Source organism: Canis lupus, chromosome 26 (genome assembly GCF_011100685.1).
Source record: "Canis lupus familiaris isolate Mischka breed German Shepherd chromosome 26, alternate assembly UU_Cfam_GSD_1.0, whole genome shotgun sequence".
Taxonomy (NCBI): Eukaryota; Metazoa; Chordata; class Mammalia; order Carnivora; family Canidae; genus Canis; species Canis lupus.
Window position 1 is genome coordinate 6,523,687 of NC_049247.1, and position 19,254 is coordinate 6,542,940.

The window sequence follows — 19,254 nt, forward strand, 5'->3', positions numbered from 1 at the left end:
TTTTTCCCCTACCTGTTTTATGGGTGAACACCTGATGTGTTCTGACAAGCCAAGCTATTACCCTGTGCCTAAAAACCCCAAACAATTGTCACAAATCAGGTTTCTGGAAACTCATAAATTGTAAATCAACATATAGGGAATGTCGTGGGTATTTTTTTAAAGTAGGTTCTACACCCAACATGGGACTCACGCTTATGACCCCAAGATCAAGAGTGGCCTGCTCTCCCTACTGAGCCAGTCAGGCGCCCATCTTCTGTCTTCACATCACAGAGGATACTTGGCAAAGCACAGTCTATTAAGTTAATGGGATAAACAGGCAGGTTACCATACTCACGTGTCTACTTTTCTCTGCCTTGTTTTTCTTTTATTCTTAGTCTGACATTAAGCTAAGGGATGTCTAAATATTGCTGAGCAATAACCTCCCAGCAGATGAATGGTGGCACTAAATGCCATAATGTGTATGTGGTTTTTTTCTTAAACATTTTATTTCTGAGGTGTCTGGGTGGCTCGGTTGGTTAAGCATCTGCCTTCGACTCACCTCATGATCCCAGGGTCCCAAGATTGAGCCCCACATTGGGCTCTTTGCTCTATGGGGAGTCTGCTTCTCCCTCTCTCTGCCCCTCTCCCTGCTTGTGCTCTCTCTCAAATAAATAAAATGATTGAAAAACAAAGATTTTAAGTAATTTACACCCAATGTGGGGCTTGAACTCACAACCCTGAGATCAAGAGTTCCACACTCCACTGATTGAGCCAGCTAAGCATTCCAAAAATGCCACTAATGTTTGACTCCATTCCAGTTTTCTTTTTTTTTTTTTTAATTTTTATTTATTTATGATAGTCACACAGAGAGAGAGAGAGGCAGAGACACAGGCAGAGGGAGAAGCAGGCTCCATGCACCGGGAGCCCGACGTGGGACTCGATCCCGGGTCTCCAGGATCGCGCCCTGGGCCAAAGGCAGGCGCCAAACTGCTGCGCCACCCAGGGATCCCTCCATTCCAGTTTTCAAAAAAAAGAAAAAAGAAAAAGAAAAAAAGACCTTCCTTAGTAATGCTTTTTTCAAAAAAGTTTTTTTTTTTTTTTAAAGTTTTATTTTTAACCTTTGGTAATAAAGCAAGATACAATCATACAAATAGGTAGTTTAACAAAGTACGGTGACATCCTTCTAATTACTGCCCAGGTCCAGAAAGAACTTTGTCAGCCATCCATGGCTCCTCCAAGTGTCCTATCATGACGACCCCTTTTTATTTTTATTTTTTTAGACAGTACATGAGCATGAGCAGGACAGGTTGGGGGCGGGAGGGAGGCAGAGAGAGAGAGAATCAAGCAGACTCCACGCCCAGCATGGAGTCCAACTTGGGGGCTCCATCTCATGATCCTGAGATCATGAACTGAGCCAAAATCAAGAATGGGACGCTTCAACAACTGAGCCACCCAGGCACCCTGCCTCTGGCAAGTTCTTTAGTTAGAATCTGCAGTTTTGGGATGCCTGGGTGGCTCAGTGGTTAAGCATCTGCCTTTAGCCCAGGACGTGATCCTGGAGTCCCAGGATCGAGTCCCACATCGGGCTCCCTGCGAGGAGCCTGCTTTTCCTTCTGCCTGTGTCTCTGCTTCCCTCTTTCTCTTTCTGTGTCTCTCATGAATAAATAAATAAAATCTTAAAGGAAAAAAAAAAGAATCTGCAGTTTTTTCAGGGGTGCCTGGCCGGCTTAGTTGGAAGAGCAGGAGACTCTTGATCTCGGGGTTGGGGTTGTGAATTCAAGCCCCACGTTGGGTGCAGAGATCTTAAAAACAAAGCAACAACAAAAAAAGCATCTTCATTTCTTTCTCAGTGGACGTTTTTACTTAATTCCCGGAGTTCTTTCAGGAGCTTCTTTTTTTCTAGGGTTTCCTTTGCTCTTCGTTTCCGCTCTTGCTTTTTCTTCTCTGCCTCTTGTTTTTCTTTGTAAACAATACTGTTTTCACCATTGTAGAAAATATCCACTTTCTCTTGTAGGATTTGCCGAGCCAGCTTTCTGTTCTGATCAACTGATCTTGTCTGATGGCACTGCAAGACAGTATTTCATAATGAGAAAGTTTGTTCTGGGCAGGACCTCAGGAATTGCGGATTCAACCTAGTAACTCTCCAGATGGGGATGGGCCACTCGCCAAGAGTCCCAGTGAGTCTGTGACAGAGCGGAGACCATCCGCCCTCCTGTCTTTTTCAGGCTTCATTCTGCCCCCCACCCCGCTGTATTATGTGGCTTTCTCCACGATCGTTTTATAATTAAGAGTGTGGCTTTGTTTGGAAACAATGATAGCCTTCTGATAATTTAAAGTTCTCAAATAATTTTGAAAATATCAGGGATCCCTGGGTGGCGAAATATCAGCTGATATGTCTAGCTTGTGGCCAGGGAATAAGCCCTCTGTCTGCACCATTTATAAATGTAAAATTCTTTTTTTAAAAATAAACGTAAAATTCTGTCTCAAGGAGGAAGATAACATCTTTATTATTAGTCAGCCATAACCTTGATTAATACCTAAATTATTAAGGGCAAGTGCCTTGCAAAGCTATTTGATAAAAAATTCTGTGAGGGGCTCTCTGGGTGGCTCAGCGGTTTAGCGCCGCCTTTGGCCCAGGGCGTGATCCTGGAGACCCAGGATCAAGTCCCGCGTCAGGTTCCTTGCGTGGAGCCTGCTTCTCCCTCTGCCTAAGTCTCTGCCTCTCTCTCTCTCTGTGTCTCTCATGAATAAATAAATAAAATCTTAAAAAAAAAAAAGTGTGAAATTAGAATGAAAGAAGAGTACCAAAAGCAAATCTGCAGTAAGTTTATAAAATAGTTAAAAATCGGGTCAGGTTTCAGAATTTTATTTGTTGCTCATGAATGACACTTTTTTCTCAATAAGGAAAACAAAACTGATTGAGGTTTTAACTGATAGGATCTTGGCTCAAATGCTTGGCAGTGAAGAACAGTTAAGAGCACAGACTTTGGGGGCAGCCCGGGTGGCTCAGCTGTTTGGTGTTGCCTTGGGCCCAGGGCCTGATCCTGGAGACCCGGGATCAAGTCCCACGTCGGGCTCCTTGCATGGAGCCTGCTTCTCCCTCTGCCTGTGTCTCTGCCTCTCTCTCTCTCTCTCTCCTGTGTATTCTCATGAATAAATAAAAATCTTAAAAAAAAAAAAGATAATAAATGTTTAAAAAAAAAAAGAGCACAGACTTTGGGCTTGGTCTGGGTTGATACCTGCAGCTGTGGGTTCTCAGGCAAGTTAACTAACCTCTCTGTGCCTGATTCTACACTGGTACCGTGAAGATAAGGTGTAAGGGCTTGTGAGGATAAAGACGGGCTGTGGGCATAGTTGCACAGACCAGTGCTGACCACTTATTTATGGGACACAAGTCTCTGGCATGTGGAGAACCTGCCTTGCCATCTCTTCTCTGCCCTGTGCCATGCAGCACTTAGGGCCCTCTGGCGACACAGAATGGACTGGCGGTTCCACTGGGAGGCAGCAGGGCCACTATCTGTTAGTAGTGGAAATGGGACAGAGCATTTCAGTATTTCCTAAGGGCCCAGGATGTGTTGAGAGCTGGTGACTCTCTGATCAGAAATGTTTTTTTTTTTTCTGTAAAGAAGGAAGACTCCTATAGGCGCCAGTGCCACGTATCGCATTTTTGTTCTGAGGGTTAGAAATGCTTTGCCTGTGTTACCTCCCTCTCAGAAGGACAGGTGTCACTGACATGTACCAAAGAGGGGGCGGAGGGATACAGCAGATCACTGAGGGCTGGGACTGCTGGCAGACACTCCAGGTTGGTGTGATGCTTGGGGACCAGAGCCCAGGCACTGCCGCGGAACTCTCCATGCCCAGAGGCTCTGCTACAAGTGTGCCACTTGCCAGATGCCAGGCCAGCAGGCGGCCCCTGGTTCCCAGGGACCCTGGACAGAGGCTCTGAGGCTTTGCAGGAGGTTCTGCCTCAGGGCCCAGAGTCAGGATCTGTGATGCTTGCCGCTGCCCGGGCCAGAACGAGAACACACTTTAGCCGGTCACCACGGTCACTCATGGTGCCCTGTAAGCTGTCTGAAACCCGCCGACCCCCAGCAGTCTTCCTCCTCTACCTTGACGACGATGCCCGAGGGGATGTGCTTCAGCACCACACAGTTGCTTGTTTTGTTGGTGGCCTGGCCCCCTGGACCATGTCCTTTCACAAACTGCTCTTCCAGTTCACTTTCATCCAGGAGAGGCAGAGCAGGGCGGTCCTTCTTGCCTGCCGCCTGGACCAGAGTGACTGCCACTCTCGGGGCTGACAGCACTGGCTTTGCCTGAGGTCCAAGGCCCCGTGGCATGGTGCATAGTCTTGCCAGTCGTGCAGGCAAGCCAAAGAAACTTGAGGTACTCATGCGGAGGAGCTCTGCTAGCTTGGGACCTGAGTTGGAGGAAAAAAAAAAAAAAGAGCCTTTCAGGAAGATGCATTCACTCTCAAGATTATACTTCAGGTTCTAGGACCACCTTTCATAAACCGGTTCAGGCAATGGCCACCCAGCCGTCAAGTGGGGATATTTGGGAAGTTAGCAGAGACAGCAATGCATAACCCACTGCAGCCTTGGAGCATCTCCTGTGATCTCAGGGCTTGTGCCCTCTCAGCTGAGAAATAGTTTCTTTTTCTTTTCTTTTTAAAGAATTTATTTCTTCATGAGAGACACACACACACAGAAAGAGAGGCAGAGAGAGAAGCAGGCCCATGCAGGGAGCCTGATGCGGGACTCAATCCCAGGTCTCCAGGATCACGCCCTGGGCCAAAGGCAGGGGCTCAATCGCTGAGCCACCCGGGCGTCCCGAGAAATAGTTTCTTACAACAGATTGAAAATATCTTCGAAGCACCCAGAGGTGCTGTTTTCTCAGGAAAGAAAGGTTTTGAATGTGACACACAAAAGAACAGGGCTGTTATTCGATAAACGCTAAACAGTGCATCAGGCAAGACTCAGGATCTGAGTCAAGCGACATTATTTCAACGTTTGAGGATCTTTGAAATCAAAATGTAAAGACGACATTAGGCGAGCCTATTTTATAGCTGAGCTTACACGGTCTGACACAGTAAATATCACTATCAATCAATGTCATGATTGTTGTTTTTTAATGTTTCCAGTTTCATGGATTTGAATAGGAACATCTGTTCCTTCAGTCGCACTGCCAATAACATGATCCAAGTGGTGCTCATCCCTGGAACCATCAAATCAACTGATTTTTATTAAGGTGCCTGTATGGTTCAGGATGCCATATGAGGCGTAGTGAGTGATGCAAGCTGGGAAGGAGTGAGCCTCTGTCTTCATAGAGCTTAGAGTCTAGTTGGGAGAGAAGATGCTAAAAAAGCAGTATTTAACCATTATATTTAAATAGCTACTCCAGACGTAGCAGAAGGCTGAAATGTCTTTGTTTGACAAGTGAATGGTATCGAGAGTAACAGATACCAGGACGTGGTGAATCCCACAGGCCTTGGCTTTCTTCCAGGGGAGGAAGGCAGAATGAGCTGACAGGTGTTAGCTCTTTTCAAAGATGGGTAACCTTCCCATGCGAATAGGGACACGTCACAATGTAGGCCTGTTTTCTTACCTGGAAAATGGGTGACTAAGCCCTTCTCCACACCTATCCTGCATAGGATTAAAGATCAGAGGGAAAAAAAACTTCTGGAAAGAGTTTTATTGAATACCTTTGAAGGCATGAGACTGATTTTTAGCAAAATTCCTGTTGCTTAGGTGGATTATGGGAACTATGAACGTGCCTCTTGCTTCATGATTCTTGATCCAGGATGATGTAGGTGCTAAAAACAGATGCACTGCCCTTTTTAACAACTGCTTCCTTTGAAGCTCTAAATAGCTGCTTTTACCCTTGAAACCTTGTAAATTCTAGCTGATGGCCACTGGTCTCTAACATAGGTACGAAGCTGTGGATACCTAAGCCAATGCCTTAAGCCAAAAGTAGCTTCACCATGCACCAAATAATTTCAGGAGGTTTGCTCTCAGCTCATTTACCTTTTGCCCCCTGTCAGTTCAGGCTGCTAATTTCTCTGAGCCCACGCTGGTCTCTAACAAGCTTTGAGGACGCTTACTGCAGACGCATGCTACTGGGCACTGCTGCCTCGTAAATATGTATATTTCTGTTATTTTACACGTATCTCTCTGAGTACTGGCCCTGAGAGGATGCTGGTCCTCTTTAAAACGACAATATGGTATTCTTAATCTCTCTATGGAAAATAAATATAATGAAATGTACTTTTCGGGCCTTGTGCCCATGCTAATTTTCAATCCTGTGACTGACAGGATGGTCTACACTCAAAACTTCTTTCTGAAAAGTATGGCATTCAGTTATGTGTGTCAGTCCCAGGGGGTGACAATTAATGTGGTGTTGGTAGGATGCTCTGTGGCTGTGAAGGGCGAGATTTTGAAACAGAGCGTGCCAGGGAAAGCTGCGCTTTAAAAACTGGTTTTATTGTGTGTCACGTCTTTCAGTGTATACTCAGAAGATGAATGATAAACACAGGCACTTTTCTGAAATCACTCTGACAAAGAGCCCACTCCCCTGCAAATGATTGAGTGAATGAGACTAAGCCGATGTCCAAAATTTCCCTTCCCTTATTTCTGCTTTCAATCTGCAGAACAAGATTCCTTTGTGTACCAGACAGCATCTAGTCCCTGGATCAGATTCATTACAGAACATGAGCCCGGGGCCTCCTTTGGGGTTTCTCTTCCGCTAGTTAGTAAATCTGACCAGGCAGGACAGCGTTGGAATAGAGTGCAAGTGACAAAGAAAGGAAGTGAGTCTGAGACAAGGCAAAACTCCCAGACAAAGGGTGGAGAGTGCTTTTATCAGCTGCTTTGTCACTGGCCCGCTGTGTTTCAAATCTACCTTTCTGTCCTAGTTCGGAGCTGACACACACCCTGGAAGGTCTCCCACCCAAATGGAGTTTAAATAGGTCCCCCGTGCTCGGTTACTGGCTGCTTTGTTAAATGGCGAATTCCAACAGCCAATCGGACGATTCTAAATACTTTTAGTATCTCTGGAGCGTTGGCTCTGCTCCAATGACTGCTAAAAATGACAAAACACATCCATGGTTCCACGTCCCCAAAGCCCAGAGAATACGGATTGGATTTCAGTTTTTGTGATACCCACAGAGCAACGCAAAAGTCTTTGGGGAACAATAAAAGCAGCTCAAATTAGAGCTCATCGTGACATGGTGACAAGGAGTGTTGGTAAGGGGAAACTGGGAGTCATGACAGCTTGCCCTAATTCCTTTCTGTGGGTGTGCGCTTTGATTCAGGGCTGGCTCTCCACCCCAGCTTCCCCTCAGCCCTGTTTCTCCTCTGAGGACGGCTTCTGCCGCTCAACAGCTGATTGCAGTTTGGCTTAAAGCCTCTCATTGTCCCAGTCCCTTCCCACTTGGTCAAGTCAGAGATAATAGGTGTCAGGACTTTCCAAAAGGGAATGCTAATTTGTTCAATGAATGTTTTCAACATTTACTATGTACCAGGCATGAGCTTTGGGGAGCCCAAGGAGAGTGGCGCATAAAAGAGAAATTAAGATGCCCCCCACCCCCAATACTATTGATGGCATAGCCCAGGATGGATAATGTGCTACAGAGCAGTGGTTCTCTGATTTGACTGTGTTCCCATGTCACTTGGACTGCTTGCTACTGGGACTTGGGATTTGCATTCTGTTAGGTGCCCCCTTTCCTGACCTGGACCAGTTGCCATGAATTGCCTCCTCAGGCCTCCACAGTCAACCATGCCTAGGAAGATGTCTGGCTGCAGGGATGGTATGTTGAGCTCTGCAACGTGGCCTGGGACTGCAGCAAACAATCAGATGTAAACTAGACACAGCAAGGTGAGGGTCATTTCACTAGTAGCTCTAATGCTCTGGAGATGGGGGAAGGGGATGGTGATGTCTCTGCGAGAGATAAGGATATTTGAGTCTGTTTGCAGGAAGTCATAGGATTTCAATCTCTGGACTCACCTTCTGGATGCCATTTGCCCAAAAGTCACTGCCTCACTATCTTTTTAGAGAGACAGAGTGCTAGTTTCTCTTGGCAACAACTTTCATGGTATCTCAACCTCGTAGAAACTTCATCAAATCCAACTGAAGGAACAGATGTGGTGATGAACTGAAACGGGGGTGCCTTAAGAAAGATGATTGGTAAAGCTCTCACCGTGGCACACTTTCCTGAGCAGACATACCCCATGGAGATTCTGTTAGAGATGATACTATTTCAATAGGTCTCGGGTGGGGCCAGAGACCTGCGTCTCTAACCAGCTCCCAAGTGAGGCTCTGGCCTTCAGAAACCACGGAGTGTCATAGCCAAAAACTTTGAGCAAAAGTGCTTGCCTGTACGGTGGCTCCTAGGACTGCCTGGCTACTGGATGGGAGCTCCCGAACAATGATGGCAAAGATGGAGATAGGGGAAGGACAGTAATGGCAGGAAAGGCAAACATTCAGAGAAAATAATTAAATGAATATCAATTTGGGCAGCCTGGGTGGCTCAGCGGTTTAGTGCCACCTTCAGCCCAGGGCCTGATCCTGGAGACCGGGGATCGAGTCCCATGTCGGGCTCCCTGCATGGAGCCTGCTTCTCCCTCTGCTGCACTCTATCTCTCTTTCATGAATGAATGAATAAATAAAATCTTAAAAAAAAAGAATATTAATTTGAGCTAATAGAGAAGGTGAAATGGAAACAAAGATTGAGAACGGGTCATCTGAAAAAGAACACCAGGGTGGCTCAGTCAGTTAAGTATCTGCCTTTGGCTTAGGTCATGATCTCAGGGTCCTGGGATCAAGCCTTGCATTGGGCTCCTTGCTCAGTGGTGAGTCTGCTTCTCCCCCTGCTCACTTTCTCATAAGTAATAAAATCTTTTTTGAAATAAAGAACACCAATAATGTTTTTATTACATTAGTGTTCTAGAACGGTGTCTGATATGAACATAATGTGGGCCACATTGAAATTCTAAATTTTCTAGTAGTCACCTTAAAAACAGTCAAATGAGGGGCGCCTGGCTGGCTCAGTTGGTGGGGCATGCGTTTCATGATCTCATGATTATAAGTTCAAGCCATACGCTGGATGTAGAGATGACTTAAAATTGTTAGGGGTGCCTGGATAGCTTAGTCGGTTAAGTGTCCGACTCTTGATCTCCGCTCAGATCTTGATCTTAGGGTTGTGAGTTCAAGCCCCAAGCTGGGCTCCAAGCTGGGTATGGAATCTACTTAAAATAATTAAAATAAAATCTTTATTTTTTATTTTTGTTATTTTTAAAAGATTTTTATTCATGAGAGACACATAGAAAGAGGCAGAGACACAGGCTCAACCACTGAACCACCCAGGCGCCCCTAAAATAAAATCTTTAAAAAATAAAATAAAAATGAAGTAAAAAGAACCTTCAGATAAAATTAATGTTAATATATTTTAAAGATATATATTTAATGCATTTTAGTTAATAAAAGGGCTCCTGGGTGGCTCACTCAGTTAAGTGTCCAACTCATAATTTTGGCTCAGGTCATGATCTCAGGGTCGTGAGATCAAGCCCTGAGTTGGGCTCTGCATTCAGCACTGAGTCTGTTTGAGGTTTTCTCTCCCTCTCCTCCTCCCCCAGCTCATGCATGCACTCTTTCTCTCTCAAATGAATAAATCTTTAAAAAATATTTTATTTATTTTTAAAAAAGATTTTATTTATTCATTCATGAGAGACACAGAGAGAGGCAGAGACACAGGCAGAGGGAGAAACAGGCTCCATGTAAGGAGCCTGATGCAGAACTCGATCCCAGGTCTCCAGAATCACGCCCTGGGCTGAAGGTGGCGCTAAACTGCTGAGCCACCTGGGCTAATATAAATATAATATAAATATTAACCCAGTGTATCCAAAATATTATTTTGATATGTAATCAATATAAAATGATGATATCTTATATTTTATATGATGTCTTCAAAACCTGGGGTGTGTTCAATGCTAATATCAGACCATGTAGCTCCGGAATCTTGCTCCTCATTAGGGTCTAGAAGCAGCAACAGCACCATTTGGGAACTTGTTAGGAATGTGGACTCTCAGGCCCTACCTCAGACTTCCTAAATGAGAACCTGCATTTTATTAAGATCTGCAGGTAAGGGGCATCTGGGTGGCTCAGTTAGTTAAACGTCTGCCTTTGGCTCAGGTCATGATGCTGGGGTCCTAGGATCAGGCCTCCGTTGGGCTCCCTGCTCAGTGGAGCCTGTTTCTCCCTCTCCCTCTCCCTCTGCCTGCTGCTCCCCTTGCTTGTGCTCTCTCTCTCTCTCCCTCTCAAACAAACAAACAAACAAATAAATAAATAAATAAAATCTTAAAAAAAAAAATTGCAGGTGACTCAGAGGCGCAGACTCCCAAGACATTTTATTTATTTAATTTTTTTTTTCCCCAAAACATTTTACTAGAACACAGGAACCAGCAAGTTCTTCCAGCTGCTAGGACACTTTTAAAAGCTGTTGTTTCTTATGTTTATGTTTAAGAAGTTGAGGCCAGAATTCTGGAGTGCAGATTACCTGCTTGGTCATGGTCCTGTTTTCCCTTCCACAATAGGAAATAAAGTGATAGGTCTCAAAACAGTGATCTAATCAATGGTGAAGGACCAAACAGTGAACTTGACCAGGCCGATGTGCAATGGTGCAGCTTTATTTTTTTTTTTTTTATTTTTTTATTTTTTTTAATTTTTTTTTTTTTTTTCGTTTATTTATGATAGTCACACACAGAGAGAGAGAGAGGCAGAGACATAGGCAGAGGGAGAAGCAGGCTCCATGCACCGGGAGCCTGATGTGGGATTCGATCCCGGGTCTCCAGGATCGCGCCCTGGGCCAAAGGCAGGCGCTAAACCGCTGCGCCACCCAGGGATCCCTGGTGCAGCTTTAAAGAGACAAATGGCCAGCTGATGGGATCAAAAGCCAAGTGAGAGGATGATTTTCTGAGAAAGGCTTAAGCATCATTCATGTTTCATAATATGTTTTGGTGCTTGTTCCCTGCAAAATGGGAGTTAAAACAAAGCAGCTACTTTCCCACCTACTCCATCTAGCTCATCCTCCTGGGCTGGTTGTCTGGAGTCCTTTCCAGGGCTGGAGCATCTCCCAGAATGGAACATCTGGGGGCTATGGCTGAGGCCTGAAACAGACCATGTCCTTTCCTGGGCTTGGGGGTTCCCTTTGAAGATAAAGCACCTTTCACTCACAGGAAGTGTTGGCAGGGAATTATTTCTCAAATAAGACAAACATAACAGATTGAGCAGGAAATGCCATGTTGAAGAATGGTCTGGTTCTGGTCTCAATTTAATAGGCTCCCTGCAGCAGAGTTCAAGAGACAACTAACGAAGTAGATGAAGAGAAAAACTTTCAATTCATACAACACTAACATCTCATTCAGTGTTTTTTTTTTTCCTTAAACAGAAAACTCTGAATCCACAGAGAATTACACCTGTCCTATTTGTGTGCATCGCTGTGATTTTCTTCTATTTATGGCATCTAACAGGAACTTTATAATTTTATCAACTACACAGTTAAATTAAGACAGAAACACAAGAAAAAACAACAGTAATAACACTCTATGTGTCCTTAAATTTTCAGACAATGCATTATTTTGGATGATAATGATGAATGAATCTATTATCATGAATGATACCTTATACATATAATTTTTAAATTTTATATATATATTTTATATATTTTAAAGATTTTATTTATTTATGAGAAACAGAGAGAGAGAGAGGGCAGAGACACAGGAAGAGGAGAAGCAGGGTCCCCGCAAGGAGCCCAATGGGAGACTCAATCCTGGACCTCCGGGATCACACCCTGAGCCAAAGGCAGACACTCAATCAGTGAGCCACCTGGGCGTTACGATATTTGTTTAGGACTTTTTTTTTTTTTTTTGTATTAAAGATTTTATTTATTTATTCATGAGACACACACAGAGAGAGAGGCACAGACACAGGCAGAAGCAGGCTCCATGCAGGGAGCCTGACGCGGGATTCAATCCCAGGTCTCCAGGATCACACCCTGGGCCAATGGCAGCGCTAAACTGCTGAGCCACCCAGGTTGCCCTGTTTAGGACCTAAATGCTATCAAAGCACATTCAAATACATTATCGTATTTGACACAGATAAAGAAAAGTGATTATCTCAGGTAGATTTGGAAGAACCTTAGGTATTCCATTTTTAAAAAAGATTTTATTTGAGAGAGAGAGAGAGAGAGAGTAGGAGCACACAAGCAGGAGGAGTGGCAGAGGGAGAGGGGGAGAAGCAGGCTCCCAGCTGAGTGCAACTCAATCCCAGGAGCTGAGATCCTGACCTGAGCAGAAGGCAGATGCTTAACCAACTGAGCCACCCAGGTGCTGCTTCCATCAGGTATTCCATTTTTTAAACTAAACTTATCCTTTTTACAGCTTTTTTATCCTTTCTACTTTTAGCTTTCACGGTATCTCTAGATCTGTCGTTTCCCAGCTCCTTAAGTATTAGCTCATTTTCCTCAATTTTTTCTGGACTGTTCCTCTCATTTTTTTGTCCCTAAAAGGCCACACTGCTCTGTAGTCACTCTTGGCTTCATGATTTACTCATTGTGCAGCTTTGGCCACATTTCCTCATCTGTAAAGTACCACCTAGGGTGAGAAGAAAAAGTAATGTCTCTACTACATAGAACCCTTAGGAGTACTTTGGATCCCTAAACTAAAAGCTGAAGAGCCTTTGACTAACACATCACATAAATTGTGGTCTTATCTCATAAACTTAATCTGAAACAGATTATTTCATAGGCTTTTTACAAAAAAATTTATTTAAGTAATCCCTACACCCAACGTGGGGCTCAAACTCATGACCAGGAGATCAAGAGTCCCATGTTCTTCCAACTGAGCCAGCCAGGCACCCCTTTGTAGACTTCTTATTTATTTATTCATGAGAGACAGAGAGAAAGAGAGAGAGAGAGAGAGAGAGAGAGAGAGGCGCAGAGACACAGGCAGAGGGAAAAGCAGGCTCCATGCAGGGAGCCTGATATGGGATTCAATCCGGGGTCTCTAGGATCAGGCCCTGGGCTGAAGGCGGCGCTAAACTGCTGAGCCACCAGGCTGCCCTGTAGACTTGTTTTAGGGCACAGAGTGAAAGGCATCTAGAATGGTGACCTGAAAATTATTTCATCTGGTATGGTTCAATTTAAGATTAGTACTTGAAAACCATGAAATGACCAAAGATGTGCTATTTGGTGAGGTCATAATTGTGGTCTATGAAATCAGGTGCCAAGGAGATAATTATAATGCCAAGAATACAGTTTGACTTCCTTAGCAGGCTCACATGGAAAGATAAATCACCACCTTCATCCAAGCAAGTCCTGGCTTAAACATGGAGATCTTTAGGAATTATCTGATAGAGTAAGAAAAATCGTGAAAGACAAAAAGGTGACAAAGTTTATATTTTAATATACGTCTGATGATTTCATGTTTAACTAGATTTAAAGTTTTAAGTTCCTCTTTTTTTTTTTTTTTCCTGCTGTGAAGAACTGTACCCCCCTCTCCCGCCCCCTATGACAGTTTGGACATAACCACCAAAGAGTAGCAATGCTGGGGTTAAGAGACACTAAATCCACAAGCCACACAGCATGGTCTTATCCCCATCAAGTCAAAGATCTCCACTCAAAAGTCAGTTTGAAGCCTTCAAGGTCAAAGAGATACTCCAGTAATTTGATGTTAAAAATAAAATTATATAGTGACCATATCACCATAAAGGCCATAAAATAGTGGTGTCAGTTACATACAAGTAGTGCAAAGTCTCTAGGATGGGATTAAAGTCTTAGGGTGGTTTAGATTAGATGAATAGCTATTACACTTAATGCATTTACTGGAATTTTTCAAGCCTCCTACTTCTGTTTCCTATATTCAGAAATAATGTCTCTGGACTTTAACACAGAGAGAGGCAGAGACACAGGCAGAGAAGCAGGCTCCATGCAGGGAACCCGACGATCCCAGTCTCCAGGATCACACCCCGGGCTGAAGGCGGCGCTAAACCGCTAAGCCACCGGAGCTGCCCTGTCTCTGGACTTTAAAAACTACCTTTTTAGCTGTTTATAAAGCTTTGAGAGAGGTATTTTTTTCTCTTTAGTCCAAAGAGTCAAAGGCAATTTCCAATGACTTTTTTTAAGACCCATCCAAAGAGCTTAGCGTAAAATATGGTATGAGCAACCTTATCAAAATATTTCACCACATTAGCAAGATAATTTGGTTAGCCAGAATATTGCTCTTCTTATACTGTCTTATTAAGACATTAATAGATAAAAAGTTATCTAAAACCACACAGCCAAAACCAAAAAACCAAAAGCCCACATGCTTAAACTGAACAGAACCCATCTGACTTTGTGGCCAAAAGTGAACATTTCTGCCTCTTGCATGGTTAGGAAATAATGGCTAGTACTCAATTTAGGGGTTAATATTTTTCTTGTAAGGAAATACAACTCTGTCTGCTTGGGGATGTCTCAGTAATTCACAATTTTCAGTTCTTCAGTTCTTCTGAGTGTAAAAGATTCTATGATGTCTCAAGTAATAGGTTTTGTGACTAACTGAAATCAGTGTTGACTTTTTTTTTTTTTTTTTGGTGGGCTTGAAACATGGTCAGTGAAATCAGCAGCAGAGCCATGTGCTTAAAATCAGTTTGATTTCAGTTAGGTATTATATGAGCCTAGTATTGACGGATGGGACTCACAGTGGGGCGGGGTGGGGCTTAAATTTATTTAAGCTTGAAATCTTTCATACACAGATGGGGCTTTGGATACAGACTGAATTTTTTGTTTGAGACCTAATTACGAGGAGGCTCAGGGGACACGGAATGCCCTGCAGATCTGTCATTCTTGCCAACAGATCGCGTGTGTCCTGGCTTCTCAGCCACTTCTACACGAGGGGGCCAGCCAAGGTCCTTTACTTCGGACCCTTGGAGGGGGCAATACAAGAGCTGGCCTTAAAGCTTAACTAGTCTTGAGAATGTGAACTGAACAGAGAGGATGAAATGGCCTGGGTCCACACAGAAGCACATGGATTCTCTGGGGCTGACACCTACCATACGCCAGTCTGAAACAGCACCTGCTGCGTGCAAAAAGCTCCATAAAACTCTGCTGAACAAAGGCAATGAAGGTGGTTCCGTTTCTTCTTGGGCCTCAGTGCAACTGCTTTCTCCAGGCCAGCGGGCTGCCCTCCCCTCCTCACCCAGGCCCTGGAAGAACCCCAGGGCCGACCCCTAGCAGTCTAGGGTAAACCAAGTGCAGAGAAAACTTAGCTTAGCGTCTGGGCCAGCTGCACCTCACCGCCAGCGGGGCTTCAGGTCAACTGGTTGTGCGACTCGGGTCGCGTGCTGGGTCGTCCCAACATCCGGTCCTTTCTCCAGAGCCCTTGACATTCGTGGGCAACCGTAGGGGTTGGCTGGCTTCTCTACCGACGCTTACCTGGCCTCAGGGCTGGCCTCCCACCCGCAACGGCTGGGGCAAAGCGAACCACGACCTGTGGCTCGCAGGCGCGGGCCTGCGTCCGCGCACGCGCAGTCCTTCCGCCGTGGCTGCCCCCGCTCGCGCCAGGCTCATTCTTGCCAACTGCGCATGCGGGAGGCGGGCACTTCTTTTCGCGTGGCGTCCGTAGCATTGCAGAGAACCAAACAGATCAGAGGACTTTGGCAGAAGCCCCGCCTCCTTTCATTTCCCGGGCGTCGGACCTCCCTGGACGTGAGGGGCGGGGAGGGGGGAAGGGGAGGTCGCCGCGCGCGTCGCGGCGCGGCCGTCTCCGCCTCCTTTGCAGCAGCCAATCCCGCAGGCAGGGCGCCGGGCGCGCGCACGCTCTCTGGAGTTGAACGGCCGCGAGAGGCCGCTGCCCGACCCTGACATCGGCTGTGGGAGCAGCGGCCAGGTAAGCGGTCGCCGGACGAGGCTTGGAAGACACGGCCTCGGGAGAACCCCAAGTGTCCTGAGGACTCTAGGGCGGGGGAGGACGACGGCCACGCCACGCAGCCCCCACCTCACCCCTGCGGCGTGTGGGGGCTTCGCCCGCGGCCGTGGCCTTTTCTAGACTCCGTGCCCTTGAGTGACACCCGCGCGGCCCAATCGCAGAGCGCTTCTTCCCGAGGGGCGGAGGCCTGTGGGATTTTTCTTCTTTTTTTTTTTTTTGGACGGTCTTCCTTAGTTTACTTTGGGAATCATGATAGAAGTTATTGGAGCCGTGGCTTTTCCTCCCGCCTCCCCGCAGCCTCCGGGGTAGGCGGCTGCGTTCGGTGGCTCTCCCTCGCCATCCCCCTTTGACCCGAGAGCCGCCAGGCGCGTTGAGGTCTGCCTGCGAGGGCGAGGAGGTCGGGATCTGGCCTCAAAACCTCTGGAATTTTCTCTTCCTTACCATCCCCGCCCCCCCCGCCCCCGGCTTCCAGCAAAGCGCAGCGCCGGTTTCACTTCCTTAGGGTCCGCAGACCCCGATTTGGTCTTTTGTTTTCTTTACCCCCCTGGGGTCATGGGGACCAAGAGCACAACATTTCGTTACCGGGACATACAAAAATGTCTCCTGTGTTTGTATCAATTGTCCATCGAGTTTTGTTTTATATTGTCTTTTTAAAAGAAATTTCGCATTTATGTCGTGGTCCCCCCCCACCTTCTTCCTTCCCGCCCCCATCCCCACCCCCTCCACCGCTGGAGAAGCATCTTTGCATCTCAAGTGGTTTTCCTTCTGCATCTTCCGCATCCGGATTATCTTGGCGGTGCTGGAGGTGGTGGAGGATAATAGATGGGGTTGCAGATCCAGGTCCCTGGAGAGCTTGTGTTTTCCCAGTAGAAGAGCAGGGTGATTTGAATCCAGGTATTTTCGTTGCCAGTTGGAAGATGCAGCTCCGGACTTTTTCAATACCCCACTTGTGGTTGGCGATGGGCTGAGCCCCCGGGGAGAAATCCATTTAGGTAGGTCTGGTTACCCTTGGCTTTCACAAACCTTTATCTCCCTGAAGGAAATGGTTCTTTTATGAAGTGATTTTTTTTTTTTTTTTAAGGTTGTGCTTTATAAAACTAGTCCCTAGGAAGTGGAATCAGAATACTAGGTGGTTTTCCTCTCTTGCACTCTCTAAACTTTATATCTTGTAAGAGGCATAGATTTTTGTTTTTCTCTTGCTCCTTCACTTTCTTTTTTTTTTTTTAAGAATTTATTTATTCATGAGAGACACAGAGAGAGAGAGGCAGAGACATAGGCAGCGGGGAGCCTACTGTGGGACTCTATCCCAGGACCCCAGGATCAAGACCTGAGCCAAAGGCAGACAGACTCTCAACCACTGAGCCACCCAGGCACTTGTTCCTTCACTTTTTAAAAAAATACATGAATTCCCTAAGAAGGAAGCATGGTGTTTGATTTGTTATAGCCAGTTTGCCTCCATACACCTAGCATCAGTTAACCTGCATCAATTAATCAGGTTTTTTTAGTTGACCAGGCAAATTGTTTTTAAAAAAGTAATACATGCATAGAGTGCAAAATGCATTTCTTCCACCCCTACCTTCCAGCCAATGGAGAAACAACCATTTGATTGGCTGTGTTGAATACCAAATTAAATACTAAGACGTTCTGATTTATCTATTTGAGGTATAGATCAACAAGCATGGATCCTTGGTAGAACTTAATAAACAAATGAACAAAGCATATAAGTATTCCAATTGTTAGAGTAGAATTGTGTCTAGAAACTTAATAATTAAACACATAAAATTCTGAAATACTACAGGGAAAAGATGATGCTACTTTTTTTGCAAATGATCCTTATTGTAGATTTTTGAGATATAATTCACCTCATAAAATGCATCCCTTTGGGCAGCCCGAGTGGCTCCAGTGGCTCCAGTGGCTACCATCTTTGGCCCAGAGGCATGATTCTGAAGACCAGGATCAAGTCCCACATCTGGCTCCCTGCGAGGAGCCTACTTCTCCCTCTGCCTGTGTCTCTGCCTCTGCCTCTCTGTCTCTCTCTCTCTGTCTCTCATGAATAATAAATAAAATCTTAAAAAAAAAAATAAAATGCATCCCTTTAAAGTGTACAATTCATAGGTTTTTAGTGTATTCACAGATGGGTTATGTAGCCATCACCACTATATAATTCCAATACTTTTCATCACCCCCAAAATAGACTCCATACCCATTTTTGGTCACTTCTGTTGTCTCTTTCCCCCAACTTCTGGGAACCATAAATCTACTTTTTGTCTCAAGAGATTTGCTCATTCTAGATTTTTCACATAAATGGAATCCTACACCATGTGATCTTTTACTGAGTTTCTTTTACTTAAACGTAATACTTAAGTGTTTATCCACATTGTAGTATGTATCAATATTTCATTCTTTTTTTTTTTTAAAGATTTTATTTATTCATATGAAACACAGAGAAAAGCAGAGACATACGCAGAAGGAGAAGCAAGCTCCCTGCAGGGAGCCTGATGCGGGACTCCATCCCAGGACCCCAGGATCACAACCTGAGCTGAAAGCAAATACTCAACCACTGAGCCACCCAGGCACCCCTATTTCATTCCTTTTTATGGTTGAGAAATATTCCATTTTATGTATATAATACAGCACATTTGTTTTTCTGTTCATCAATTGATGAACATGTGGGCTGTTTGCATTTTGACTATTAAACTGTTGCTCTTCTTACTGTAGACTTGTATAAAAGGATGAAGATTGCCAAAGTAGTGAAAAGACAGTTGCTAGGTTTAGTGGCTTTTTATAGTATATTTTTCCTCCATTCATTTTCAGACTCTTGGGAGCTTAGAATATTTCACAGTTCTGAATGTTAGCAACTGAAAATGCCTGTAGACGATGAAGCATCTGAAGATGACTCGGATTCAGTTTCTTCAAACATTGAAAGAACCTACATTTTCAAATAAGAGAGTATAACAATTTCTGTACACTATGGAAGATTTTGATTTGGTGAAATCCTTACGAAAAACTTCATGTTCTGTAGAATCTGATATAAAAAATTCTCCCCCTTTTGGACTGAACTTAAATACTAATAGGTAAGAATGGGATAGGTAGATTTTTATTTTATTAATGTAACAACAAATCAAAATAAGTTTATTTGCATAATTTACCCAAATAGTGTCATAGTTTTTTGTTCCCATTTAAATAACAACAACAGCTGGTGACCAGGAACTGTTCAGGGATAAGTTGTTTAAGTTGAGAGTAGTTTCAGTCTTTCTCTGTTTTTCATTTATCCCAGAGGCCATGTCCTTTTGCGTGGGAACATTGTGAAAAAGAAATTTCC

The 19,254-nt window shown here is 44.7% G+C and overlaps 2 protein-coding genes across 21 annotated transcripts in view; one reads left to right on the top strand and one right to left on the bottom strand.

Moving 5' to 3' along the window:
• Positions 1-1,813: 1,813 nt before the first annotated feature.
• On the bottom strand, positions 1,814-15,647 carry C26H12orf65 (chromosome 26 C12orf65 homolog). 3 transcript variants are annotated; one of them, XM_038574856.1, is made up of 3 exons: positions 15,440-15,647; positions 4,089-4,396; positions 1,814-2,044 (listed from the first exon to the last, which is right to left on the bottom strand). In XM_038574856.1, the coding sequence occupies exons 1-3, from the start codon at positions 15,630-15,632 to the stop codon at positions 1,826-1,828; spliced, it is 720 nt and encodes a 239-aa protein (XP_038430784.1). In that variant the 5' UTR covers positions 15,633-15,647; the 3' UTR covers positions 1,814-1,825. The 3 variants fall into 3 exon arrangements, with proteins under 3 accessions (XP_038430784.1, XP_038430786.1, XP_038430785.1); XM_038574858.1 differs by lacking the exon at positions 15,440-15,647 and adding an exon at positions 15,058-15,291; XM_038574857.1 differs by lacking the exon at positions 15,440-15,647 and adding an exon at positions 7,703-8,519.
• MPHOSPH9 (M-phase phosphoprotein 9) overlaps positions 13,268-19,254 on the top strand; it is a 71,634-nt gene continuing 65,647 nt past the window's right edge. For 6 of the 18 annotated variants that reach the window (XM_038574836.1, XM_038574842.1, XM_038574840.1 and 3 more), the window contains exons 1-2: positions 13,268-13,409; positions 18,747-19,006. In XM_038574836.1, coding sequence (XP_038430764.1) covers positions 18,903-19,006 — 104 coding nt within the window. In that variant the 5' untranslated portion in view covers positions 13,268-13,409; positions 18,747-18,902. Of the gene's footprint in view, positions 13,410-15,756; positions 15,894-16,842; positions 16,925-18,746; positions 19,007-19,254 lie in introns of those variants that run through there. The other 12 variants (XM_038574847.1, XM_038574853.1, XM_038574837.1 and 9 more) reach the window with 11 other exon arrangements.